Genomic DNA, 27,990 nt, shown 5'->3' with positions numbered 1-27,990 from the left:
CAATAAATTAAAAATTTATCACACAACCATGATGATTTTAAAAACTGTTTGTTTGCGAGGTGCGCCGCGAAAACTAACACACATAAAAACCACACGGCAAACCTAGCAAACAAACACGCATAAAGACCTTTGATTTTATCCTTCCATGCTTGGTTTTACTCTTCACAAATGTTGTCTTAACATTTTCATTAGCATATGCTTTTTTAATTTTTATTTTCAACCTTTTCATTTTAAAATATGAGTCTTCAACAAAAGATAATAGGTTGACCAAGATGAATAAATCAACTCAAAATGAAAGTTTCTCAACTTTCAAAATCATTTCGAGATTGTCAAGTACAAGGACAGCATATTCTAAACTTACCATTACAACTGTGGATAAAATGAAAACAGGAAGACGATCATCAGGCTACAAATAATTAACATCGATGCATACTGTACTTGAAGGACTCCAATTCTATGCTCTAAGATGATTAGTATGAAAGAAAGAACAGCACCATGATACATCTGAGACTACAACAAGAGGAATGCAGAAAAGAAAAGCTATTTTGAGCACTAGAAACAAGAAGCACTGCTGGATGTGGAATGAGCCTTTGTGATTTTTGTGCAGAACTAGAGTTCAGATGCAAAGCAGATTCACTCTCTCGGTCGCGCAAGCCAGAGGGAACTAAGAGCTCGTAAACGGGAGAAGTAATCGTGTATTGCGAGGAGAGCACGAGCAGACTGACGGGTGGTTAATATTCGTTGCATTTGCTGTAATGTTTGCTGCCTCAAATTGTCAGCCTGGTTTTGTAATATACATTAAAAGAAAAGTCCTTTTGAGAGATGATAGTACGAATATGGAGGCAAGAAAAACTCAAAACTGTATCTGGTTTAGGAACTCTTGATCAGTATTACAAATTTCAAGGTTCTATGGGATCTCCATGCTTTAGGCAACATACAAAACAATTAGAAGCATACCTGGCGAATAAATCCCTCGAGGGTGCCTAGTTTTCCCATGGCCATGGCCATCTGACCCATGTAATTTGCCACGTTTCCAGAGGAACCTGAGGAGCCAAGAGATCCGCTGGACAATGTCTCAGCCAGGGACTGCTGCAATGCCTCCATCCCTTGAGATAATGCATCTTCTGCCTGTTGGGAGGACTGCTGCAAGTTGCCAATGCCCACCAACTGCTGGTCTGTTAAAGGCTCCAATTGATTCACAAGAAGCTGCAACCATGATCATTAAATTTTATCATGTTCTCCAACAAAAAATTAGATATAGGAGTAGTTTGTTCAACCACGAGCCAAGGGCACTCTAAGAAATGAAATGTGAAAATCAAATCAATCCATCAAAATAACAAGAGAAAGGAGACTAGCAAACACGTTGTATGTACCATTTATTGGGGCTATCAGGAAAAGGTCATGAGCTTTCCCTTCTAAAATGCATAAACCAGTGCATACAAATCGTATTCCAACAAAATATAAACTCACAATTTTGCCCGTATTTGCAGGCATACAAGCACACAAAAGGAAGCAGGTGGCTATAAAATTTCTTCTTCCAACCACACATCCGGGGTGAGGTGATGCTGCCCTCTCTGCGGCCCTCAATCCCAACCTTGTCTTCTAAGATTAATTTCATGCTATACAGATAAATCTGTATGTTCACACAAATAAACATGTCCATGTGCATGTCCGAATAATGTAGTGTTGCTGGAGAAACAACTCTTTTACACCAAAAAGAAATTACCATACAAACAAAAACATTTAGAACAGCCTAGCCCAAGAAAGGCTACAAGAAAATCAATTTAGGGAAACGCAAGGGGTGCAAATGAAAGAACCAACCTTACCAACTTGCTGGGAAGATAGGCAATGGGATACCAAAACTTGATGATAATATTCTAAAATGTCTGAGAAGTAAAAACCTTAGTTTCGGAGCAGAGGACTAAGGGATTCCTATGCCAGCTTATAAATAATAATTACTCGAAGTTCACCTTTGAACTTCTGAATAGATTTGATGTCAAGAAGAAACTGTGAATCATACCACTCGGGGCTTCAGATCAAAGATTGACAAGTGAAATGGGTACTGGATGGATCCTATATGAGAACCCTAATGATAGGGAATAAGTCAAAGAACCACTCAACCTCGAAGCTTAATATGTTAAGTGATGCACCAGGAATGCTTTTATATTATATTTCTCTAACAGAATATTTGTTATGCAGTCAAGTAGCATCCAGTGAACCAAAGACCTTTTAACTACCAGCATATGGTTATAACAGTACAGTATGAGATTCTCTAACAATCCAAAACCCACACCCAAGTAATTCATAATTAATTGGTTATTTCTACAAATTTGCAGTTTGACACCCTCGCCCTGCTAGGTAGAGCATTAGTAGCATCAATTCGTTATTAATAAATTAAATGGAGAAGAACCAAAAACATACAGTTTTTGCAATTCTTTTTTCCATGCAAGATTACAATACTCGTTTAATACTTGAGTAATGCCACCTCTCCTAGAACAAATCCCTGCATATGGAGATCATTGAAAGCACATTAACCTTACCTTGAGGAGTTCAGATGAACGGAAGCCACCAAGCCACAAAAAACACCTCTCTGCAGGCGTCTTCCACATGCCAGACAGCAAATGGAAAACATCAGCCTTGGCTGCATTGCTCTTCAGCCTGAAAACTTCATCATAATGAGCCATTATACCATCAATGATAATACGAAGTTCTGTATCACCAGTGTGAGAATTGACAGCTGATCTCAGCTCATTAATTTGTCGATTTTGGTCCTCCAGCCATCGTGCATATTCTACATCAAATGCCATGGCCCCTGCAAAAAGATACAGTTAACCAGCTAATGTGTTAGCATGCGAATGTTTGTGAACTTAAACCCTGGAAATGAAAGAACCACAGAAATTTCAAAGTCATTCCAATGTATAAATCTAGAGCTAACATCATGTTCATTGGTTCAATTCAACAGACAAGAATATGTGGAGCTCATCCAACAATTACCAGGCATGAAACATCTAGTTTATTCCCAAAAATGCACACTTTTCAAACAATGAATCTTGCTTAGTGAAGAAAATAGGCATTACCATTTCCACTCATTGAATGAGATTGGTCTCCTGAGCTTGATACGAAAATTCCCTGTATGAGAGAAAATTCAGTGAGATGAGAGACCTCATAATGGGGATGCTTAATGAAGAAACTAAAAGCATTACACAATGTGGCACAGAATTAGCCAAACCTAACCTGCTGCCGTGCCCGTTGAAGCTCCTGTTCCAGTTGGGTTAGCTTCAACCGGCTACTCTCCAGCTGCTGGACATATGCCTAGGGAGACACATGAAAGGATGAAACTCAAATAATTACAAGAGATTTTACTAGGCTGCATGCATTTAGTGTGTAATAGATAAACCAGAAGATTGTGTGTAAAGAAATTTCACACAGGTAGAATCATAAAAAGTTCACACAAAGGATGCACTACCGGATCTGCTGTAACAAATTATTGCTAGAAAAGGCATGTAAGTGCTTATAACATGTAAAAGTTAGAACTAATTGTTCTGGCACCTTCTTTTCTTGGTCTTATCAATTATTTTAAGAAAAAAAAATTACTGATGTAATATTAGAACAAGATTACACCAAGGTAAAAGGTAGGAGAAGATTCTTGAACTCGTTTGGGAAGTTAATTTCTGACACATCCTCACTTTTCTCTTTTAACTCTTTTAAGTTTGAGGATGAATCCTCTATCATTTTTGGGAAGATCTGGGGCTATAGGTTCTCACTTTTCTACTGGTTTTAATTGCCTCTGTAGTTTTTTCTGTCTTTAAGTTGCCTCCATAGAAAACTTCTATCATATTGAGAAACGATGTTTTCCTTTGGGAATTCTACAAATTTTCTTCCAAGTAGAGATAAGAGAGCTGGACATCAGCGACATCTGGAAATTTTTCTCATAATTGTTCCTTCCTCCTTGCACACAGATCTGACCTCTTCTCATTTTCCTTGGCTACCTAAATGGAAGGCAAATGTACCTTCAATGTGTACCATGAGTTGGTTCATCTGGGGCACCAATCAGTATATAATCTTTTGGGACAAGCAATTACCCTTCTTTCTGATCAGGGATTGGATAGTTTTTCTAGCATTGCAAAGGGGGTTCTCAATTGTTTTTTTTTGTATTCAACAGGAAAGTGTATTCTTCTCCTTTGCAAGCATTTCCCTTTCTACTACTAAAATGTTTTTCCTATGAAGTAAACCATAATGAAGTGAAGCAAAGTCACATCCCCCATGTGCACACATCTTGGCCCATGTTGCCCTTAAACGGGATTAGTTTTTAACCACATTAGACTATGCAAATTTAGCTATTAGAAATAAAAATCAGTAACAATGTCTGAGAGCATAACAATTAAGATCAATACCAATTTGTGTGACAACATTCAATTGCCATTTGAAAATTAACAGGTAAAGAACATGCTGAAAAAAGTTTGTTAAGAAACAAAAACAAGTACAGGTAAAGGATGAAACGTACTTTCTTCCTCAAACGGCTTTTTCTTGCAGCTTCTCTATTTTGAGCAAGCCTACGAAGAGTCTGCAAAGTGTAATCAAACGATCATCAAGTAAAACTAGATGGAGTAGCATATTGTGAGTGCAATTAATATATAACATTTTCACCTTCTGGTCCATTTTATCCTTTGATCTGTCACTGGAATCAGACGCCACAAGAGCTGTAGATAGACTTCCATCAAACTGCATACATACAATTTTTAGGTGTTAGAATGGAATTGATTTGGTCCAATCAATACATTTTCTAATGAGCAGAATGAATGATGTCATTGCTTACTTCATCAAGCAAAAGAAGAGATGCACGTTGAAATCCAAAAGGCAAGAATGGTAAACTAGAATTCTTGATTACAGGCACTTATTAGAAACAAAAATATAATAAAACTATTGAAACAGTGTACCTCCTAAGCAAATTTCTAATTTTACAGAATTAAGTGCTTAACATCATGTCACGAGAGTACAAGGCAAGAAAAAAACAGCACCCTTTGATTTTTATCATCTGTGTCTGCATCTGTTGAGATATCAGTCCTCGGACTAGCATCAGCCATATTTGTCTCCCCCCAGTTCTCAGTATTAACACTTGGTATAGAGACCTGGTTTGACTGTTGAATGTTTTCTAACAGTAACTTCTGAGTCTCCCCCCAGTTTTCTGTACCAACACTTGGTATAGAAACCCGGTTTAACCTTTGAACTTTTTCTAATGGTAACCTCTGAGACTCCACTTGGACAGAAGATGACTGTTTCTGCCAAGTCAGGGAAGAGGAAAAAATTAGTTGAAGTAACCACATGGGCAAATTATCATCCATCTAAGAAACTCACCTTGTCCAAAGCACCACTAGTGAGGGGGTCAGAAGGGATTGCTTGCGTTCTTTCTTTTGCTGAATTGAACACAGCACCTGCAATGGCACATATTACATAAAGGACTTTTCATAGGAAGACAAAAACCATTCAATCTAATTTCACTACTTCATGAAAATTGATGTTAAATTTGATCTGTGAAACCAAAAAAAAAATTTTCACAAGTATGCTACATCTTGTTAACACTTTTAATTCTAGCTGGTTGTACATTCTTGAAATATCTATTTTTTATGTCCTAATAATATATGCACAGTTATCCATTTCCATCAATCACATAGTTTTCTTTCTTCAGTTTCTTCGTTTTGATTGCATCTTTGTTTATTTATCAAATGCCAACAATCATGGTAGACAATGTAGGAGATCCTTAATTATTTTCTATGCACTGTGATCAGTATTATCTGAATTTTTTCTCCCACTCTCTCTTTCCACAAAAAAACTATTGAACATGATTTTTCATATGATGATTTTCAAAGCATTACTACGTAGACTATTCTGTGAATTGTTGCAATTAGATTGATATGGCTCTTGATTCTGAAATATATTGCAACCCCAGCAAAGATTTTACACAAATAACTTACCTCGACCGTCCCTAAAAGTTTAAGGTTAGCAGTTCATTTAGCAATAAGTCAACGTCAACTGCTCTAGTCAATTCAATTTAAGAACAGAGGATGGTCCATGCATTTACTATCTCGGGGGTGGATGTAATTTGCCCTTATCCAAAAACATTAGATTATATTTTTCTGCGGAATAACAATATTCCTATGAATTTGTTTCTGCACAATTAAAAAAAGAATTAAGTTTTTGTGAAAATTTTAGATCACCAAAAAGATATCAGCAGATAAAATTTAATTATAGAATCTACTAGATGAAAGAGCACAACAAGCTGTGCCATTTTTAAATTAGTCCCTTGCAAGTTGGATTGCTCAAAACTTACCTGGACTCAGGTCAATAGCATCGTCCTCTAAGAACACCCCAAAATAAGTAGCACAGTGAGGATGGATTGTGCTTCCCTCTACACAACTGAAGCCATAATTGTCACCAAATAAGTACCAAGAATTTGTTGAGTGTTGTAATTTTACAACCAAAAAGTATCGAGCGACACCATCAGTCCAAATAAGTCATACATTATGTTGTGTTTTCCTCTTCAAAACCAGTAAAAGTAGATACATCTTGACCAAAAATTCCACATACATCATGACCAAAAATTTCACAATGACCTTCCAGATTAAACTTTTAGAAACAATAGAGAGTATACTACAATTACTGGAACAACAGAGGAGAAAGAAGAAAGGGAGATGGAAAAACACAGTCAGCAATTGAACTGCTTGGGAGAATTTCCAACTTTCAACCCAAGACCTAAGGAAAAATGCAAAAAAACCTCTGAGATAGAGAGTGGGGTGTAGGTAAGTACGAGCCTCTCTTAGCCTGCCTTTTATTAAGTATTAGGAGAGAAGCAACATCTTCATCTAATCAAGTTGCTCAAGAGCTCACCCCTGTGCAGGAAGCCTCCCTCAGTGCTGACCGTATAGTTTGTTTGATTAATAAGTCTAGGTACTTAACCTCTCTCTCACAATCAAGTTCCTCTGAACACTTGCAAGAATATTTAGCAAATAAAGCAATTTAACTTAAAATAGTTCCCATCATCAGAGCTTGAATGGTATAAAAGCTATATAACCTTGACAGAGTGATGAAGCATGGAAATCATTCATATGTAACTAATGCAGAAAAGCTTTTATGAGAACAAACAAATTACATCGCACTCTCAATATCTAGACAACACATTCAAAATCATTCAATGCCAACCTTTGAAGCTATCAATCAAACAAAGAAATTCCTGGTTATTATTATACTCTGGCCTACCAACTTTTGAGACGATGTTTATACTCTGATATTGACCCACTAGAAATTATTTATGATGTGAGTACAAGACACCCAGAAATGCGTTCAAGTTCTTGAACCTACTATTGGTTATACATGTGTGTGCGCGTGTATATATAGACAAAAATAAAAGTAAGCGGAACAGGCACAAAGAAATCCAACTTGAAGGATGAAATAATGAATGAAATGTTCAATTGAAAACATGTATATAAAAAGTAATAGAAGAGGAACTGTACATTGCGTTTGAAATTGGTAACTGAGGATCAAAGCTCGGCATCACTACGGCCTTCTTCTCATCTTCTCTTCTGCACCAGTTCTACTCCCCATGCATCATCGCCATCTTAACCTCCTTAGTCCCCTTCAAACAAATCAGCACCCCAAAACACTGCCTAGAACAAAAGGCCAGAAGTATCACCAACTTCCTTCAGTAAAAACAATTGAAGAGAAAGGGGGGGAAAGATAAAGAAAACTAAAAATATAGTAATAAACAAATATATAAAAAGCCACAATTTCCTTTAACAGAATGCGACCTAGCAATATTAGTTCATATACATAGGACAGAAAAGTTTTCCCAAAACCTACCTTGAAAATCTATTCAACTAAACCAAGCAAACTCCACATTGTCCATCATCCACAATAACAGAAGATGTTTCTAAATTTCCAATTAAATTCTGAGGTATGCAAAGTACCAGGAAATAACCAGATAGCAGAATCTTGATGATTTTCTGGCTAGTGTTGATAGATTTTAGAATCAATCAGCATCTGGCTAGCAATACAGTCAAGAAAAAAAGAAAAAGTAGGTGCTCATGGATGTTCTTACCCAAATCAGCCAAAGTTGGTGCACAAATTGAACTAGCTAAGTCTGAGACGAAGCAATAATTCTATGCATCAGATTCAACAAGACCAAGCAAAAGAAAAAGGGAGAGGAAAAGCAAAACAAACTCGAAGAAATCAAATCAGATAACTCATCAAATGGACACATATGGGTCACACGCTTGCAAATCTTACCATCCAACCTTATCCATCATCTCACATGACATCCAGAAGAGAAATCAAAGAGTATCACTTCAAAACCCTAACAGCATAACTTTCAACGCAAAATTGAATTCAGTATCTACTTAAGCTTGGCCACTCTGTAGCAATAACAGACTTCAAGATCAACCCAATAGGATGGTAAAATCCCTAGATACAGATGCTACTTAAAATCAAATTCATCCATCCAGCAAGCAGTACACAATTTGCAACAACTCAATAATGCAGCAAAGATGGAGAATGACACTACAAAACCCAGAGTCCAATATCAATAAAATGCTCTACCAATTCAACAATACTCGGAAGCCAAAAAATGATGGACAAGGGACATAAAACCCTTGATAATGAGCAACTTGTAGAGATCAAAATTCTACCCTAAGATGTGAAGTTACAAACTTTCACCGAAATGAAGCTGAAACACTCCCAAATTCATCGCCTTCAAATATAAAGGAGACCTTGACCGCATCAAGCACAGATTTCACACCAAACTAGCAATACCCAGATAGCCCAAATCAACAACAAAAAAAAACCAATTCAAGCTAAAAAAACCAAAACAAACTCACTTCCTTTACTATAAAGCAGCAAACTTTCACTTCATAAATGATTGTTTTCTAGTCAACATCACAACAAAGTATGAAAAAAGCTTAAGAAGGTCAAAATTCCACCCACTTTGCAAACAGGCAGCAAACCTTCACTTCATAAATTGATTGTTTTCTAGTCAAAATCACAAGAAAGTTCAAAACAAACCAAACCCACCTGGGATTCTGTTGTTGTTGATGATTTAAAGCTTTCAACTTTGCAAAATTGTATGTATTCGATTGTTGGAGGTAAGAAAAGAGTGATGAATGGATCGTTCCAGTCTCCAGACGTCTTCTTCTGTGAGAAACCTTCCACTTTCCAAGGACTAATGATTTATTTAATCACTATAATAATGTTTTAGTGCTTTGACATCAATTGTTTAAAAAAAAACAAATATATCACATTAAACTAAAAATTTCAGAGAAACAACACTGTTGGGAAAAATTTGATGTAATAGTATAGTTTCTTCATTTCTAAAATGTGACAATTATATGACACTTTTTTGAAACCTAACATTAATTAAATGGATTTAGTGATGCTACTGATAAGTCTAAATTATTTGATAAAACATAGATATAGTTAAATAGATAATTTATATTTATATATTTTGAAATTATTTAAATATTATATTATTGAATTATTTTATATTCATTTTGTATGCATGTATTTTTATTTTTATTTTGCATTTTTAAAGCTACTTATGATTATGAAATATAAGAATATGTTTACTTAGTTAGAATTTGTTAATTGTGGTTATTATAATTTTTTACAAGTTCTTTTAAGCGAAACAAAATTTTAGGTATAATTCTTTTATAAAGGAAACTCTATCCAAATTTTGATAAAATTATAAATATTTTAACTCTTTAAAATTATAAAGTAAATAAAAATTCAAATTAACAAAAACTATAATTTTATAAATTTTTTCAGACTTAAAACATAAAAATGATCCAAAATCTTATTAAATGTCCAATTATTTTTTAAAATGGTCTCTTTTATAATGTAACGATTTAAAAATAAGATATTTTATCAATATCGTAATTATAAATCACGATATCAGTTGTTGTGGTTATGAAACACAATTAAGTATTGTATTTTTAAACTATAATATTATTAAAAAACTATATTTTTAAACCGTGATATTCTAAAATTATGTTATTTTGCTGAACTTTTACATCATGTGCTGTTTTAGCTTTTAATTATATTTTGGGTAATAATTTCCCGATTTTTCCTCCCTTTTTTTGCGTTTTTTATTTAATAATCTTATTTGCTGTTTACTGTGTCGGTATTTTCTGACACAGTAACAATACAGCCAATCTTGCTTACTGGCAAGTGACAGAAGCTTTGGATCCCATCTGCATGTTAAGACAAGGTCAGTGCTAGTTAATCACTCTAATCCTGCCACGTGTAAATTTCATATAATTTTGCAATAATTTGTACTTTTCTGTCTTGGCCAAATAAGATTTTGTTGGAAAAAAAAAAAGCAGTGATGGAAATCAGTGATTGCTAAATTCGATAAAAAAAAAATTGAATTATTGCTCGGTTAAATAAAAAGGTAAATATTTAGGAATAGCAATTTTATTCCAGTCAAAAATGATCAAATTTTACTCCATCTCACTAAAACTAAATACAAGTACTGAGGAGTTCACTGGTCTCATGCTCTTTTGCATTTTAAACTTTGTTTTATGGTTTTAATTACAAAATTTATTATATGATGTTGTTGTTCATGAACAAATTTAATTTATTTATAAGTTTAAATTCCTAGTATGTACCTTCATTTTGTAATATTCACAATGTTTTCTTTTTTGAAAAAAAAAAAAACCAATGAAACAAGTACTCAATCAATTGAGAATAAATATAGAAGTATCAAACTGGTTAGGCTTGTTACCTCAGTTTGATAGCTCGTGATCCAAATCTAAGCTTGGATCGAGTTTCATTAAACCATATCAAAGCTAACTCGATGTGATATGGTCAGTTCAGTGGATTAAACAGTGACTCCATCAAAACCTAGTTTAACTGTATAAAAATTTTGTTTTTCAAAATTTTATTGTTTTAACTATTAAAAAATCTTAAAACGATACTATTTTGAATTAATCAACATCAATTAGAGTTGGGATTTTTAATTTATTATCAGACCTATAAAGAGACCAGGTTTAAAATCCTCAGATAAAAAATATTTCAAAACCGCGGCAGAGACTCGAAAATCTCAGCCCACAACCACCCTAGCCCGTTCCTAAAAAGACTACGGGCAGCCAGCAACTTTTAAGTCGTAAGAGCAATAACCCAATTCAAGAGCCGAATCATGGCTAAATCCGATCATTACAGGAGGGACAAATTCTCCCTTTTTAGGCATGAAGATAAGCTCTTCCTTCCATGGAACACGTGTCTTGTTTGCAAGCAGAGTCCTCCACTTACGCTTACCATCAACGTCTTATCAAGTCGCCGAACTTTTCCCTGTTGAGGAATGAACCCCTTCTCATCATTCCCCCATGCCTTTCTACCAAACATTCAATGGCTGCTTTAGTATCAGCCTAATCATTCAGAAACAAATTCCAGGATCCTCAAAATCATTCTAAAGATCTGGGCTCGTGGAGTGATTGTCTGGTAAATGGTGAGCTGTGACAGGAGAGAGCAGGCGGGCTCGTCCACACGGCCACCATGCATCGCAGAATAGTAAGCTGTTGGACTGGCTCCATGCTCTTCTCTTTCGAGAGCTACAGCGAGAGCACCGAGCTTGTGGTCCTAAACATGGCGACTCGACGAGTCAATAACAATAGTTGATTCGAAGATAATAATTCCAACGAGATAATCCATACTCTTTTCCTATTCGATCATAGATGGCATGAGAATTAAGAACTTGTTTAGTATATTGTGTCAGTCATTATTTTTTAAATAATTTTTTTTGTTTGAAATTATATAAAAGTATTATTTTCTTATTTTTTAAAAATTATTTTTAACATTAAAAAAAATTAATTTTAAAAAATAATAAAAATAAAAGTAGTTTTAAAAGTAAAACCAAACGGACTATAAGGCTCTCACAAAAGGCCTAAAAAAGGTTCCTGGACTATGATTAACTATCGGGCCCAGCCATGAGTATTAATCGAAAACTGGCCCATAGGAACACCTTTTTGTTATCACAAGAACCGTGGGGCTTTCTAGTTACCGAAAACTCATACATCTTTAGGTGGGCCAGGCTTTATGATTAGAATTTAAGCTAGACCTTTATTTTGCTTTTCAAAAAAAATTTTAAACTCAACTTTAGCCCGGGTTACACTAACTTGTTTCGATTAAAATTATATTATTTTAATTTTTTAAAAAAAATTAAAATAATATATTTTTAAAGGGGAAAAAATGTTAAAAAGTCATACCGAATTTACAAAAGAATCAATCAAGTGTCAAATCAATATAAAATGGTCCGAATGTAATAATTATGAGTTAGAATACTTTAAGATTGCCATGAGATCACATCTGGTTTACTAAGATATTGAAAATGACACGTGTCCCATACAATGTTCTTTGTCGGTAATAAAAAAATTAAAATTAATAGTAGGATGAATAACGTTATTTTCTAGTTGTGATACTTTAACTAGAATAATATTAAATATGAACCTTCTTTCGGAGTGGAATATCTTTTCAGTTTTTTTTATGTTTTCATACAGTTTTGACATATTTACATTAAAAATAAATTTTTAAAATATATAAAAATTATTTTAATATATTTTCAAATGAAAAAATATTTTTAAAAAAATTACAACCATAATAACAAACAAGAAATGTACTTTTAATAAAATCTTATTACATCTTATTTATTTTCATCTAAATCTTTATTAACTGGGAGATTGATGGATTTAATAATGCACTTCTCTTATCTTATATTTGTGGGATCTAAAACTTAACGCGCATATATTTAACACCTTACCGGCTGAAATTATTTGCAATTGCATTTAATATAGTTATATTTTGTTTTTAATGATTATATTTGTTAACCTATTCAAAATTTATATATAAAAGAATTTAAGTTATTAGATTAGCTTATAAATTATGAAATCAATTATTTTTTATTAAAATAACAATAATCCATATTTTTCTCTTATTTTTGTGTTAATTCAACCAAGTTTAATTAGATTCAAACATTAAAAGAGTAGTTGAATTAATCAATTTTTATTAGATTAATATTTTAGACAATCTTATTGAAAATTTTAAGCATAAATCAAGTCTTAAATCTTGAATTTTATAAATTAACTTATCAAATCAGATTGAATTTAAAAACTACATTTTCGTGTCTCTCTCTCTCTCTCTCTCTCTCTCTATATATATATATATATATATATATATATATATATATTCAAGCGACAAGGTGGTTGTAGCATACATCTACAAGGTTCTAGAAAACACTTGTGGAGTGATTCAAATATTCTTCTTCTTTTCCGGGATTTCTTTAAAAATTATAAACATTAAAGTGATTTCAAAGATTATTAATTAATACCGAGGCTTGAAGGAAGAGTTGAAGTTAATTTAAAAACTTGAATGTGAATGGGCCACCCATATTGAAGGTCAAGATTTTCTCGAAGGTCAAGGCGAGCTGTATCTGTACGGTATCATCCAAAATCTTCTAGAAAAGAGGTGGTCTTATCCACCTCGATGATAACGACGGCTACGTGGTATTATGACGTCAGACCGGTGACAAGGTCAACAGCTTACAGCATCCTTGTCTGATCACGTGGTTCTCGTAATGCCACGTTCTCTGTACCCGGAACACACAAGATGCCACGTGGTATGCATATTTTAAACTTTTCAATTTTCAACTTTAAATTCTCTCAAATCTAACAATAAAAATATCTAAATTAGTTTTTTACGACCAAGCTTCCGTTAGATGATAATCTTGTTTGATAATTTAGCCGTATTCGTTTAATTGACGTTTTCTCTCCTCTATTTTTTTTTCTTGTTTACATTTGTTATATTTTTTTTTATGACTATTACTTTTTTATTTTTCATGTTCAATGATGAGAATTAAGTTAATTAAAATCAATCTTCCATATTTGAATATAAAAATATATTGAAATTATGAAATTTTGGAAAAGATATTTGCAAGAGAAAAAAACCGGTTAGGTAAGTTCTTAAGATATAATTTATATAGTTTTTTAATATATCTTCTCAAATGAAAACCCTTTGAACTTAAACTTGCATGAATATATATTATATTTTGCTTAATTTTTATCAAATAAAACTAGAACAAGAATTATCAGATTTGAACTCATAACCATTTGGTCATCAAAATTCAGATACCGTATAAAAAACTAATTCAACGAAAGAAACTTAAATTATTAGAAGACATTACAATAATATTTTCTATACTTATCTCTAAAAGTTACATCTCTATTTTTATCTTATATTTCCTTTTTTTTAGAAGTATATATAAAAAATTAGTTGAAAATTAACCATGAAAAAAAATAAAAATAAACATGTTTCCATCCCTTGTATCTCTCCATCTATCATTGAATTCTGTGCTTTGAATCTTGCTTGGTAAAACTTAATTGCGTGAAGGGTACATGAGTGTGTTTGGTATTACGGTAGTTGTTGTGGTTGTAGTTTGAAAAAAATTGTTTTATAAAAAGTACTTTTAGTTGAGGTTGGTTTGAAAAAATAGGTGTTTGGTTAAAACTGTAGTTAAAATTGAGGTTGAAGAAAAAGTAGTTTAATGTGTTTGGTTAAGAATGCTTTTGAAATTGAAGTTATAAAATAATTTAAAAATATATATATTAATATTGATGGTTTTAAATTTAAATATTGTAGAATTAATTACTCTTATTACATCATGAAATAAATAATACTTTATATAAAATATTTTTTATTATTCCATTAAACTATTTATAATTTCATTACATACAAAATTCATCCGATAAGAACTATAGTTTTCATAATTTTTTAAGCGTGTAATAAAATTAGATAAAATATTATTAGGTATAAAATTGATATTACAGTGCGAGTGAATTTAATTCACTCTATACTAGTTTTTCAGGAAAAAAATATTGTTCACATCACAGTGCGAGTGAATTTAATTCACTCTAAACTAGTTTTTTTTTAAAAAAAAAACTGTTAATAAAATTAACACACTGCGAAAAAACTGTTCACGTGAACAGTACAAGTGAATTGCACTATTCATTGTTTTTTAAGTGAAGAGTGCAATTCTCTTGCACTGTTCACATGAACAGTGTATTAATGTATACATTGTTCATGCTAATTGCACTGTTCAGTGTGAACAGTGCAATTAGCATGCATAATGCGTGAAAAGTAGGAATTCCTTGCTTTTCATTACCTGCGTTTTGATTAAATGTTTTATCATATATTCTCAAATGAAGGCCCTTTAAACTTAAACTTGTATGAATATATATTATCTTTTGTTTATTTCTTATGAAATAAAACTAGAAAAAGAATTATCAGGTCCGAACCCATGACCGTTTGGTCATTAAAATTTAGATACCGTATTAAAAACCAATTCAACAAAAGAAACTTAAATTTTTAGAAGACATTACAATAATATTTTTGATACTTATCTCTAAAAGTTACATCTCTATTTTTATCTTACATTTCCTTTTTCCAGAAGTATATATAAAATATTAGTTAAAAATTAACCATGAATAAAAATAAAAATAAACATGTTCCTATCCCTTGTATCTCTCCATCTATCATTGAATTCTGTGCTTTGAATCTTCCTTGGTAAAACTTAATGGCGCGAAGGGTACACACATCTTCAAGTTGTTTGCTACGACTTTCAATCATCTCTGAAAGTACGTAGGAACAAATATCGACATCACCTTTCGGTGTGTGTTTTCAAACTTCTTTTCAAGAAACCATGTTCAGATCGAGGTAAAATTGTGAGCAACACTGAGAACATATTTCTCCCACGCAGACAAGAAAATAGCGATACCAATGTTTTATATTATAAATTTATGTATTTTTAATATAAGGTATAGTTCCAAGATGTGAGCTCACGATGCAAGGGCATTGTTTATGGACCCACGTCAATATATTACCCTGAGACCTTATCAGGATTATGCACCGATCGATCAGCATAACAATAAAATAAAAAATAATATTTAGATAAAATAAATTTAAGGTAGTTCCTATGGACAGAAACCTCTGTCATGTCTATTTTCTAGAGGCAACGTGTGGGAAACCAGGACCAAGACAACGCTTTCTTCCAATTTCTTCCAATCTAGTCAAAAACCATTATCCTTTTTTTAAATGTAACGTCACATAAATAAGTTATCATCTTTTTTTTTTCTTGCTTTCGCTCCTTGATTATGTGTTTATGAGGAGAGTTGATTTTGAATTTATGATAATTTTTTTTATTTAATGATAAGTATCATGTTTCCATGTATCAATTTTTAATTTCTTACATTATAAAAGTGACTTCACAAAGTATGCCAACATTCACAACATATTGGATTATACATTTATTCTCACACGAGTGATATTGTAAGTCTTGATTTTTTTTTTCTTAGTATATTGTACGTATATCTTGAATTATAAATATTATATTATATTATGGAGGATGCTTATATTTTTTTTAGTGAATTGTTTTTGCATGAAGATCTTTTAAAGTGATTCAATTAAAAAAAATTTAAACTTGAAACTTAAACGGATATATATTAATTTTTACTTAATTTATATCAAAGATGATAAGACTCGAACTTGTAATTATTTTATTATTAAAGCTCTGATCAAATAATTATTTGAACTAAAAACTTAAGTATGAGGCTACAAGAATACTTTATTAAAATAAAACTGTATTTTTTTTTAAAATAGATCAATATTAACCAACAAATTGCAAAGGACGAGACTTAAAATTTGAACAAATTTCGGTTTCACATAGGATTGTTTATAAAATTATCATTTCTCACGGTCTATAAGGTGTGGGACACCAGCTAAAAAAATAAAATAAATCCTTTTGTACTTGAACGTAATGTAACCTATCGTGGCCGGCCCTAAACCATGGAGGCAACGCATCCATGAATACCTAAACTATTAATTAAAAAAATAAAAATAAATTTAAAAGATCAATTGGGTGGAGCCCTAGAAAAGCCATCCCGGATTCCTTAATTCAGTTGGTTTTCCGATAACTGGCACGTCTAGTTTAATAATAATTAAAAAAACAATCCCAATTACAGAAACTAACACAAAACAAAACACATACTAATCTCTAAAATCTTCAGCTAGCAAGCTAGGTTAAACAAAATTAAATAATTGAACAATATATCATCCACTAGCCATGACCTTCATAGCCATCATAACAGTTAAAAACGCTTACGCAATGTTAACATTTCATCTCCAATCCAAGTATATCATTGATCTGGGATATATAATTTTTTCTCTTTTTTTTTTCTTTTCTTGCAGCCCATAAATGAACTTTGAGTAGTACTCTACTTATATAGGTAGTTTGCATCATGTCTGAATTCATAAACTGTAATGAATATATATGGAACTAGCTAGTCTCAAATTATAATTAATGGAGAATTTACATAAGATAAAGTATATGATGATACAAGAGCTAGCACTCAAAGAAAGAACTCATACAAAAAGGTTAATCAGTTAAGCTCAACCAGCCATGAACTAATTAATTAAGCACATCTAACTGAAAAGATTCATGAAAAAGGCTCGATTGAAGCATGCCCATGAAAGTACTCTCTTCCATAGATGGGAAAAGTTCTCCGTCAAATGACTCGAGAAAAGACTCCGAGCTTGTTGTTGATGGTGATTGAGACGAATTTGTCGAAGGAACTGCCGATACACGATGACCATATTCAGCCCTTTGGTGAGAAATCTCATCAGCACCATTAATGTCCATAAATCGTGCAGCATCGGAGTCTTTGCCGGTGAGTTCTTGCACAAGAGCTCTGAACTCCGAGGCACTAGTCTTGACTTTCATAGGGCTAGATATATACACGACCTTGATGGCTTTTTTACTTCTCTTCGTGTGTGATCTCTTGCCACTCTTCATGTTAACTCCAAGTACATCCATAGCCTAGAAAAGGGTTTGTGTGTGTGTGTTAGCTAAGATCGTTTTGTGAAATCAAACATCCTGGCAAGGTTTATATAAGGTACGGAAGGAGAAGATTTGGGCACGAAAGGGTGGTTTCCTGGAAGGTGATTTGTCTTGGAAAACAAGGAAAAGGAAGGGGAAGAAAATGATATAGATTGATGGCGCAAGAGGAAGAGCACCGAGGGAAAGCAAGGTGTGTAATTAATTAAATGCAAAGAAATCTTGCCTTGTTAGATGGCCCGCAATTATCTCATATGCATGTTATGGAGGTAATTTCCTCGAAGGTGATAAGATTAGATCAGAGAGACAAGGCAGGAGAACAAATTAATTAAGTACTAGGGTTGGTTGGTGGTGTGCAATGGAGGTTGGAAATCGGAAGAAACAAAACCCTAAAGGTCAATAGAAGATTCTTTAAAGGTGCTTGGATGACCCGTAATCTCATAGGTTTTTTGTGAGCTCTGAGCTCGGGATGTTTATGTTCATTGTAACTAGAAGAGAAATGGATCGATATAACGCACGTGCGCAGCCTCATGTGACTATGGAAAAACTATGATTTTGGAATTCACGACTCAAGACTTGTCTAGAGATCACTGACTCTGGGGACCCATGTAAAGATCTTAGAAATTTAGAATCTTAACATCTTGTGGAGGAGGCTGAGTAATTCGTCATATGTTAATTTGGACCTATCTAGCATACATTAGATTAAACAATATAGTATTCACATTAAAAAAGGGTAAATGTTCAGTTAATCAAATGTTGTCCCTACCACCATCTATCTCAACTTCTGCTCGTGGCATGACTTTTTTTTTTTGTCCAGGAGGGTTTAATTAAGAGTTAAATTTGTGTGTTCGTCATTTTATGAATAAGAACTGCAGTTAACCTTAACGTAGTCTTATTCCCTGTTGTCGGCTTGATGTGTTAAGTATAACTGGGTTGTCCTAGCTAAAATATATTAAACAATTTTGGTAGCATTTCATTACTGTGTGACACGTAGAAAAGATGGAGATAACAAGGAGGATATGAGAGATATATTTCTTGTATTTTTTTTAATTTTTAAATGATAAAAATTTACTCTAAAATTAGTTTAAAAACAACTTTTTTATATATTTTTATCTTTATACTTTCAATAAAATGTGTCCCGTCATTTTTATCTTAAAACATTAATCAAACATAATCTAATTAATTTGAGTTGAATTATTGGAGAAAAAAAGCTAAAAAATAAGTTAGAGTTATTGATATACAACACTACGTATATTATAACAAACATCACTTAGAATTCGTTTAGAAATATGGTAATTTTTATTTTTAGGTGTTTTTAAAAAGTGTATTTGTTTTAAAAAAACATTGAATTGATATTTTTAAGTATTTTTTGATAATTTAATATGCTAATTTTAAAAATAAAAATAAAAATATTTTGAAGTAGTTTCAAGAAATACTTTTAAAAAATATTATTCACCACAATACTACACACAAACATAGTCGAGTAAATTGAACATGGCATTGATCAAAAGAGTATGATTTATTATTAGATAAACCACATTTATAATTTTTTTTAAAGCATCTTTAGCCACCAATTTGTTTAACTTTTCACAATTGTTTTTAGGAGAAAACATGCTCAATAATCAGGATTAATGTAGACGAATTCTTAATTATTTATCTATCACAGAACCATTTCAAGAAAATTATTAAAATCAAAGCCGAGAAATTAATGCTTCTTTTTTTTAAGTTGATCGTTAATTTTGTTGCAGTTTTTTTTATTTGATGTCAATAAATAATTTCAAAGACAATTAGGATCAAGTGTTTATTTAAAACAAGTTAACTTAGCGTTTTCTACTAATTTAAAATCTGACTCGAGTTAGTTTTATTTTAAAATCATATTTTTTTTATAATAATGTTATTTTATTTTAAAAAAATATCCTCTAAATTGATGTGATTTTAAAGTTTTTTTTAAAAAATATAATTTGAATTAACTCGTGGATTAATGTAGGCTGGAATCTTAAACCAAGTGAATTCCAAGTTATTATATCTTATGACAACGCAAATAACGTTACGAAATGGTATCTGTTTGGGCTTCTAATTAAACCCAACCGAATTTAGTTTATGTGAGCCCATGTTGTAAAAGTTGAACTCACTACCTTCATTAACCATTTTTGTTAAAATATTTTTTTTGATAATTTTAATGTTTTAGTATTAAAATTTAAAAAATATATTTTGATATATTTTTTTATAAAAAATTATTTTGCAAAATTACTATACAGTACATTATCAAACACTTGTGTTGTTATTTTCAGAACCCCATTTTAATCATCCCGGAGATGAACTACTTGAGGTGATTCTCCTGCAGGCCTAATTGTTGAAGATTGCTTGAGAACTTAGGCTTGCCTGTAAGTTTCATGACTTTTTCTGTCATGTATATAGAAATAGATGGAAATATAGTTGCTCCCGAAAGCTAGTTAATTAATTCCTGTGGTATGAAGAATTGGATGGAAGATTTCCCTATTATGATTCATGTCTCTTGTAACGAGGGATTATCCTAAATTGCTTAAAAATTATGGGGATAACACTGAGATATTGTAAACTATGAAGGTAGAAATAGAACAATGAAGAACTCATAAGGACACAAATGCAGTTTAACCTAAACATGCCGAAGAACACCAGGATTCTAGTTTTGAAAGACAAAACCGTCGTTCCTTTAGATTCAGATTCAGGTTCGTTAAGGTATTCCTCGACGGTGCTGTTTTTCCCATTTCCAGTGGTTCTTTGTTCATGTGAATGTTCCAAATGTGGGAACACAAAAGCTTATTATGTAAATTTTGTTGCGATTTGTTACTGTTCCAAAACAAAAACAAAAATATAGAATAAATATATTTCTAAAATAGTTTTGAAATGAATTTCTGAGCTTGTCTGAAGTTATTAGCATACAACAATGATTTATACAGCGATATATTGTGTTCAAAGCAAAACAATGCCCATCTGGGGTATCAAAGCGAACAACATCAATAGATGTGGTCCTAGCTGGTATCTCGTACAAGTCATGGCATCAAATCTCGACTTCATTCCCCGTGACATGGGATTTTTCTGGTTCTTTTTTAGGGTTTCCTATCATTGTATAATTACACTTTTCTGAGAAAAAAGACGAGAAATAAATTCCTCAATTTTGTCCATCATTCTTTGTTTAGGCTAAGGCTTAGCCTATCTCCGAGTTTCCACCTTAATGGGTTTGCTTCCTGTATCGATTCTTTGATTGCATTTGCTGTACAGTCTGGTGTCGAAGAGCTTGGTATCAAGTTTAAATTTTCGCGTCGTTATTTTCATATTGATGATTCATCGCAAGCCTTCTTCTCTGCCAAAACCTTAACCCTCTAGAGGTGAAGGATATCGGATCACCTTGTCAAGCTGCACATGTCTTGTGATACCATAATCTGTCCTCAAGGCCAGTTGAAGTTGATGAAAATGTTAGCCAGAACCTCATCTTTTGCTGCCCTTTCATTGAGAAATTTCCTGTACTATATTGTGAGGGCCTCGAAAATCTTGAAATTTCTGGAGGCCATCATCGACACTCTCCAGACTTACACACCTTCAAATACGCTGCCCGCGTCGATGTTAGTGAAAGCTACTTGGCAATTGCATAAACCAAATGAGATCGAGGCAAGCTTTTTCCTCGAACTAGGATAAACGATGGCAGTGAGTTCAGATTTTATAACTCCTGAACATAAAATTCATATGGACTGCATGGGTTTCAACAAGAGCCCAGCAACTGTGCTGTCAAGGCCTAACCTGGGTAAGGCCCAGTTATTGATATATCGAGTTTGGTAGACAGAATGCGAAAATGCAACGGCTCATCCAATTCTAACATTGACCGGCTTACTTTCCAAGAACAAAAATGTTACAAAAATGTCACTACAAAGCTTGCTTTACATTTGTTTTTTCAATGGATAGCCAATAACAATTGGTAGCAGTCTTATTAAACTATGTTTAACTGAATCTAGTGACCCCACAAGACACGAGTTAGCTTATTATCTAGTCAAAATCTAAGTGGGGCATGATTTGAATTTTTTTAAAATAAAAAATTAATATTGTTTTAATTTATTTTTTAAAATTTTAAAATAATATCTTTTTAAATTAATACGCGAGTCATGGAATTATCAGAATTTTATAATTATTATTTATAGCTATGTGATGTTTCCAAAAATTCAAAGTCTAGTAACCTGAAAATAGAGAAAAAAGACTGTTTTTAATGTTTACGGTTGGGGTACGATGAATAGCTACTTTAGTCTAAGAACCTCTTTATTTTAGCATTTATAAAAAAATTGAAATTTTTTTGTCAAATTAATTTTTTAGTGTTTTTAAATTATTTTAATGTATTATTATTAAAAATAATTTTTTTAAAATAAAAAATATATTATTTTGATATATTTTTGAATAAAAAACATTTAATATTTTTTAAAAAAATTAAAAATATTTTATTGTTTTTTTCCTACAAATTAATATTTTTTTATGTTTTCAAATATATTTTTTTATAAAGTATCTTTTCTAAAAATAAAATAAAATTATTTTAATATATTTTTAAATAAAAAATATTTTTAAAAACAAATATTATCATATTCTCGTTTTTCAATCACCCGTTAATTATAACTATAACTCCGCAAGACTAACTATGAATCCCCTCACATGGCATACGAGTAATCCAGCATGCCAGTATTGTTGTCAACTTGTCATAGAGTTTTTATGTCACCAATAATTAAACCATACCGGGACGAATAGCCATGTCGGTTGATCTACATTCGAGGCAAAGTATTGCTCGAAGTGCATGCCTTTAATGTTAAGCTGCCGACATCTGATTCGGGAAGCCGTGCAACAACATTATCCCTTTCATTCGTGCATCATTGGCGAGCTAGGAATATTTTTTTTTTATGATTATTAATATAGGTGTTTAGACTCGCTTGTATGCACTTTGATTAATTCCATAGCTCTAAAATTAACGATTATATAAGCTTTTAGTAAACTTAAAATTTGTAAAACTCGAATTTGTAACTTCTAGAAAACAAACCTATAACCTGATTGAACTATACCTTTATAATAATCGTCGAGGTAAGAAATTTGTTTGTGGTATGATGATGATATAAACAACGATTCTGGATGACAAATCTGGAGTGAATTATCCATGAGAAAGTTTTATTTTTCTGCTGCAGCATTCTGATCTTCGTAGGAGTTTCCTCCGAATCGCAGCTTCAAGAACTCGGTGTCAAGGACACAAGGAAATGAAGGATTGAAGATGTGAAAGTTCGACTTGCTTGAAATACCCAAGCTACCTCGGTTTGATAACGTGGTGGTTCCAGGTCAACTAGAAAAATCTATCACCGACAATTAATGCCTCCCTATCCTTGTGAGCTGTTGAAATTCTTTAATGGCAGTGGCAATCTTCCTTGGAAGTTGTCCATTTTCATGTCCTGACGAGCAAATAACAAAGGAAATGCGTTTGAAGCAGCTTCAGAGCGTTGGATTCCCACCAACTTGAAACATGGTTTCTTGCTCACTGAAGCACCAAAGGGATAGAGAGCTGATCCAAAACTATCCACCACGGCCTCAATGAAATCCCTCCATGGCAGAATTCAAGAGACAGCAAGCATATAAATCCATCTCCCTGGCAGAACTCGATGCTCCACGCCATGACAGGACCCTGTTCTCACGTCATCGTCTTTTCCTAAATAGCTCTGTAGTTACGCCATTGCAAGAAGCCAAGATGACAACTTTCTCAGGAAGGAAATCCAAGACAGCTTGTTTCACCTGTCTATCCTTGTTGTCTAGACTAGTACTGCATGCAACACGTGCATCAATACAAGGTTTTGAATCAGAAGGTGACTTACACTACTCTATTTGTTTTCGTGTGGTAAAAAAAATTTAAAAAAAATTGATTTTTTTATTTTAAATTAATATTTTTTAATATTTTTAAATTGATTTGATGTTCTAATATTAAAAATAATTATTAAAAAAATAATTTTAATAACAACAACACTCCTGAAATAATAATCTTATTAATGGTAAATGTTCGTCCACCAAACCCTTTTTTTCGACGGGGAATATATGACCAGTGTTAATGGGATGTCAAATTTTTCTTAGCCCACTTTATTTGTCATTTGACTTCAACATGAAGATTGATTTTAAAAAATATTATACTGTAAGGACTAAGTTGTCCGTCAGGTAAAATACACATGTGATCCCTCTAGTTTAGGTTTTTATTATTATTATTATTATTTATCCCTCTATTATAAAACTGATTTTTTTGGGAGGAAACCGATTTTTTTTTTTTAGAGTTTGGGGGGAGCAATATTTTCCTTTAATTATGTTCTTAAGAGTAAATATTTATATATATTTAAAAAATTTTAATTTTTAATTTAGTATACTCATTTATCGTTTTCAATATGTTTTACTATTCTCTTCATGTGTCTCAGATCTCATCATTTTCCCACAAAATAAAACTCTAATATATCAATTGAGTTTCATAGAGAAAAAGTGAATTTGATAAGAAAATCAAACTCAAGGAACCAAGTGTGGATGTAGTGTGTTTGTGGTTATTTTTTAAAGTGTTTTTCACTTAGAAATGTATTAAAATAATATTTTTTTTAAAAAAATCATTTTTAAAATCAATGCATCAAAATGATCTAAAACACCAAAAAAATATTAATTTGAAGTAAAGAAAATAATAAAAAAATTTCATATTTTTTTAAAAGCGCTTTTAAAACACAAAAACAAACAGGGTTATCCGCTTACTAGTTAAATTGTATTTTATTATTTCTCTATGTTACAGTTAACTTAGGTTTTTCTTTTCGATCTAGGTAATACAAATCATTAATAAACATGTTAAAAAAAAGGTGGAGTGGAAACCTTCTTCTGTATCAACAGTGAACCAAATCCAACACTTTTTTTCACCGGCACCATTTTTTTATTGATTTTTTTTTGCTTTTTATTTAATAATTATAGTTTAGTTTCACAAAATCATCCCTCAATAAATCATAAAATAAAATTTGAAATCATGAAGATGCAAAAAAGGCAAGAAGTGGAAAAAATATTAAAAATACAATATCGAAAAACAAAGACAAAATCCACCGTGGATTGCAATAGCTAGCCATACTGTTTTCTTTTTCTTTAATTTTTTTATCACTTGATCTTTTTTTTTTTATAACTTAATCCTTTCACTTTGAGACGGCGTTTGACATTGTGGCCAAAACACTATTTGCTTAAAATTTGATTTTTTTTGCTTGAAAATAATTTTTTTAGTATTTTTGAATTATTTTAATGTGTTGATATCAAAAATAAAATTTTAAAAATAAAAAAACATCATTTTAATGTATTTTCAAGTGAAATTTATTTTGAAAAGCAATCATTATTACAATAACTAACGGACTCTGAGTTGACTCGGGATGAAGTTTTATGTTTTGCTTATATTAGCTTTATATGGAGATCTCACAAAGTTAATAATAAATTTTGACGTTCTCGAATTGACAAAATAAAATTTTAATTTTATTAATTTAAATAAAGTAAAACTTTAAGCATTCAATCTCAAACTGTAACAAATATTTATCTTATTTTCTTCTAAGAAATAACATTTTTTTATCTCATATCATCAACACAATGTTTGAGTAGAATCAATGTATTTATTATTATTTACTAATATATATATATATATATATAGAATGTTTTATTTATTTTATCACAAACATGTATAAACTTTTCAGTTTGTAGTTAAAGTTTCTTTCGAGTATAAAAAAAATGTTAATAACGCTCACATCATTTTTTACAATGAGAAAACAAATATTTCATCTCATGTCGCAAAGTCATAATCAAATTGGTTCATACTAGATTTTTTTGTTCGTGTTATGCTTTGAGATGAGTCAATTTTTTTCTAATATAAAAACGATATTCAAACGGTGATAACTTGAGTGAATCCGGGTTAACTTAACTAATTTGTTATCCGAGATAACCCAAAAGAAGAAAAGGTAAAAAATAGAAAGCTCAAGTCCCAGTAACCTAATGTCAAATGATAAAATTAAAAGAACTAAAAAAAATCAAAGTTAAATCGAACTAATATTTGAAACCAGCAACTCTGGTTATAAGATCAATATGATCGTACAGAAGACACAAAAAATATTGAAAACATTTCTTAACCATAAAAAAATTAGAAAGAAAAAAATGGTAATCAAAACAATAGGAACTAAATCTGGTATAAAAACTAATGAAATAAAATAATGAGGGACTTGATCGAAAAATAAAATAAAAAAGAAAAAGGATAAAACAGAGCAATCAAAAGAATGAGAACCAAAATTAAATAAAAAAATAAATGAAATAAATATTGATGGAAGAAATTGAAAGATAAAACAAATTAAGAAAATGATATATATAAAAAAAGCAACAATCAAAAGAACGAGTACCATATTTAATACAAAAACAAAACAAAATCAACTAGAAATGGATGAAACTGGAAAAAAAATCTAAAAAGGAATCTAAAACAAAGAAAGACCAATAAAAAAGAGAGGATCGTGATTGAATTTTTTCTCTATTATTATTTTTTTATCAAAATAATATCATTTTTACTTTTTAGCTAAATAAACAATCAAATGATTAGCTAGTGAAAAATCATGTCAATACCCATTAATTTTTTTTGATATTTTGTTAAATCAAAATAATGTCATTTCTACTTCATGCACGATAAAAAAATCCAATTGATTTGGGTTACCCCAGTTATTCGACCCAACCCGTGACTCGAGACATGATGGGGTTCACTCCTATGTCGGGTTTTAAAAGCATAATAAAAAAATAAGCATAAAATATGTTATGAAAATTCAATGAAATTAAATAACAAGAGATAAAATAGCAAAAATAAAAAATTTATCAAGAAGAGAACTCAAAATAAAAGGAATTGAAATCATAAGAATGAAGATCAAATTAAACCAAAAAAAGAATTAAAATCAAATGCTTAAGGAATAAATCAAAAAATATAATTCAATCAAAAAAAGATTAAAAGAAAAATAAATAGGAATTAAAAGAACGATGATCAAATTTGATAAAAAAAAATATAAAAAATCAAATGCCAAGAGATGAATTTTAAAACAAATAAATCAAATCCGATACAATTAAATGATTGAGGGCCATTTTGCAAGGCCAACATATCTTCTGAGATAGAGGATAAAGAAAAAAGGAGGAAGGAGAAATTTTTTTTCCAAAGCTCCTCTGTGTCATGCAAGCCAACATGTGCTGCCCCATTGTATAGAGGATAGTGCGATACTTCGAATATTGCCGCAAAAAGCTATCAACAACAACCAGGAGGTACCGCACACTCCAACCATATTTTTTTTAATGATAGAAAAACTAAAATGCCCTTGATCCCATGAAATAATTCCAAGAAAACCGAGGTTAAAAAACCTAAAATGTCCATTGACCTTAAGAAAAAAAAGTTAATCACAGAGGTTATATGGTAATTACACTGTACAAAAAATATAAAAATTCAAAAACACCACTTATACATTAGCTATTTTTTTTTATTTGAAGAGCATGTGAGTAATTACATTGTACGATAATATATGTGAGAATACGACTTTATCCTTAGGTGTGTGTTTATTTTTTGGTTATTAAAAGGCTCATTAGTCTTTTTACTATGGATTGGACCGTGCATGATCCATAATAAAACACTGATGAGTTTTAGTTTTATTTGTAATAAATGGACTGACAATAATTTTAATTTTAGATGCCGACACGAGGTTTAAGATTGCAGTAACAAGTATTTTTTAAAATATTTTTTGTGTGAAAATGCATTAAAATAATATATATTTTTAATTTTTTTTATAACAATACACAAAAAAATATAAATTGAAAAAATAATTTAAAATAAAAAAATATTTCAAAAAATACTTTTTAAATACATAAAGAAACATTCTCTAACTTATTAATTGAAACAGTAAATACTCACCTTATCACTAGACCCATCCCTCAATTTTATTTTTGAACATATAAATCTAAGCACCTATCCATGTTCTCCACTCAAAACCATTCTCCCCTAAACTCTATTAAAA

General features: G+C 31.5%; 2 protein-coding genes across 5 annotated transcripts; both read right to left on the bottom strand.

Annotated features, from left to right (window-relative positions):
• Positions 1-277: 277 nt before the first annotated feature.
• LOC18094348 (transcription factor TGA2) lies at positions 278-9,340 on the bottom strand. 4 transcript variants are annotated; one of them, XM_024591193.2, is made up of 12 exons: positions 9,061-9,340; positions 7,509-7,661; positions 6,329-6,414; positions 5,356-5,432; positions 5,019-5,279; positions 4,648-4,722; positions 4,505-4,564; positions 3,235-3,312; positions 3,078-3,129; positions 2,541-2,812; positions 958-1,206; positions 278-780 (listed from the first exon to the last, which is right to left on the bottom strand). In XM_024591193.2, the coding sequence occupies exons 2-12, from the start codon at positions 7,547-7,549 to the stop codon at positions 634-636; spliced, it is 1,398 nt and encodes a 465-aa protein (XP_024446961.1). In that variant the 5' UTR covers positions 7,550-7,661; positions 9,061-9,340; the 3' UTR covers positions 278-633. The 4 variants fall into 4 exon arrangements, with proteins under 4 accessions (XP_024446961.1, XP_024446963.1, XP_024446967.1 ...); XM_024591195.2 differs by having other exon boundaries at positions 7,509-7,657; XM_024591199.2 differs by having other exon boundaries at positions 5,019-5,273; positions 9,061-9,337.
• An 8,016-nt stretch (positions 9,341-17,356) lies between these two features.
• Positions 17,357-18,202, bottom strand: LOC127905314 (uncharacterized). Its single transcript, XM_052452853.1, has one exon. The coding sequence runs from the start codon at positions 17,900-17,902 to the stop codon at positions 17,498-17,500; it is 405 nt and encodes a 134-aa protein (XP_052308813.1). The 5' UTR covers positions 17,903-18,202; the 3' UTR covers positions 17,357-17,497.
• Positions 18,203-27,990: the final 9,788 nt, after the last annotated feature.

The sequence above is a fragment of the Populus trichocarpa genome, chromosome 1 (assembly GCF_000002775.5).
Source record: "Populus trichocarpa isolate Nisqually-1 chromosome 1, P.trichocarpa_v4.1, whole genome shotgun sequence".
Classification (NCBI taxonomy): domain Eukaryota; kingdom Viridiplantae; phylum Streptophyta; class Magnoliopsida; order Malpighiales; family Salicaceae; genus Populus; species Populus trichocarpa.
This window is presented reverse-complemented; position numbering and strand designations above follow the sequence as displayed.

Bases quoted from the DNA above. Each gene is read 5' to 3' on its own strand.
- LOC18094348 (XM_024591193.2), bottom strand. From the start codon at position 7,549: ATGCCGAGCTTTGATCCTCAGTTACCAATTTCAAACGCAAT. The intron at 4,723-5,018 runs GTGCTGTTTTTT...GTATGTATGCAG, and splicing joins CAGATGATAAAAATCAAAGG to TTTGATGGAAGTCTATCTAC. The intron at 3,313-4,504 runs GTACGTTTCATC...GTGTCTCCCTAG, and splicing joins AAAGCCGTTTGAGGAAGAAA to GCATATGTCCAGCAGCTGGA.
- LOC127905314 (XM_052452853.1), bottom strand. From the start codon at position 17,902: ATGGATGTACTTGGAGTTAACATGAAGAGTGGCAAGAGATCACACACG.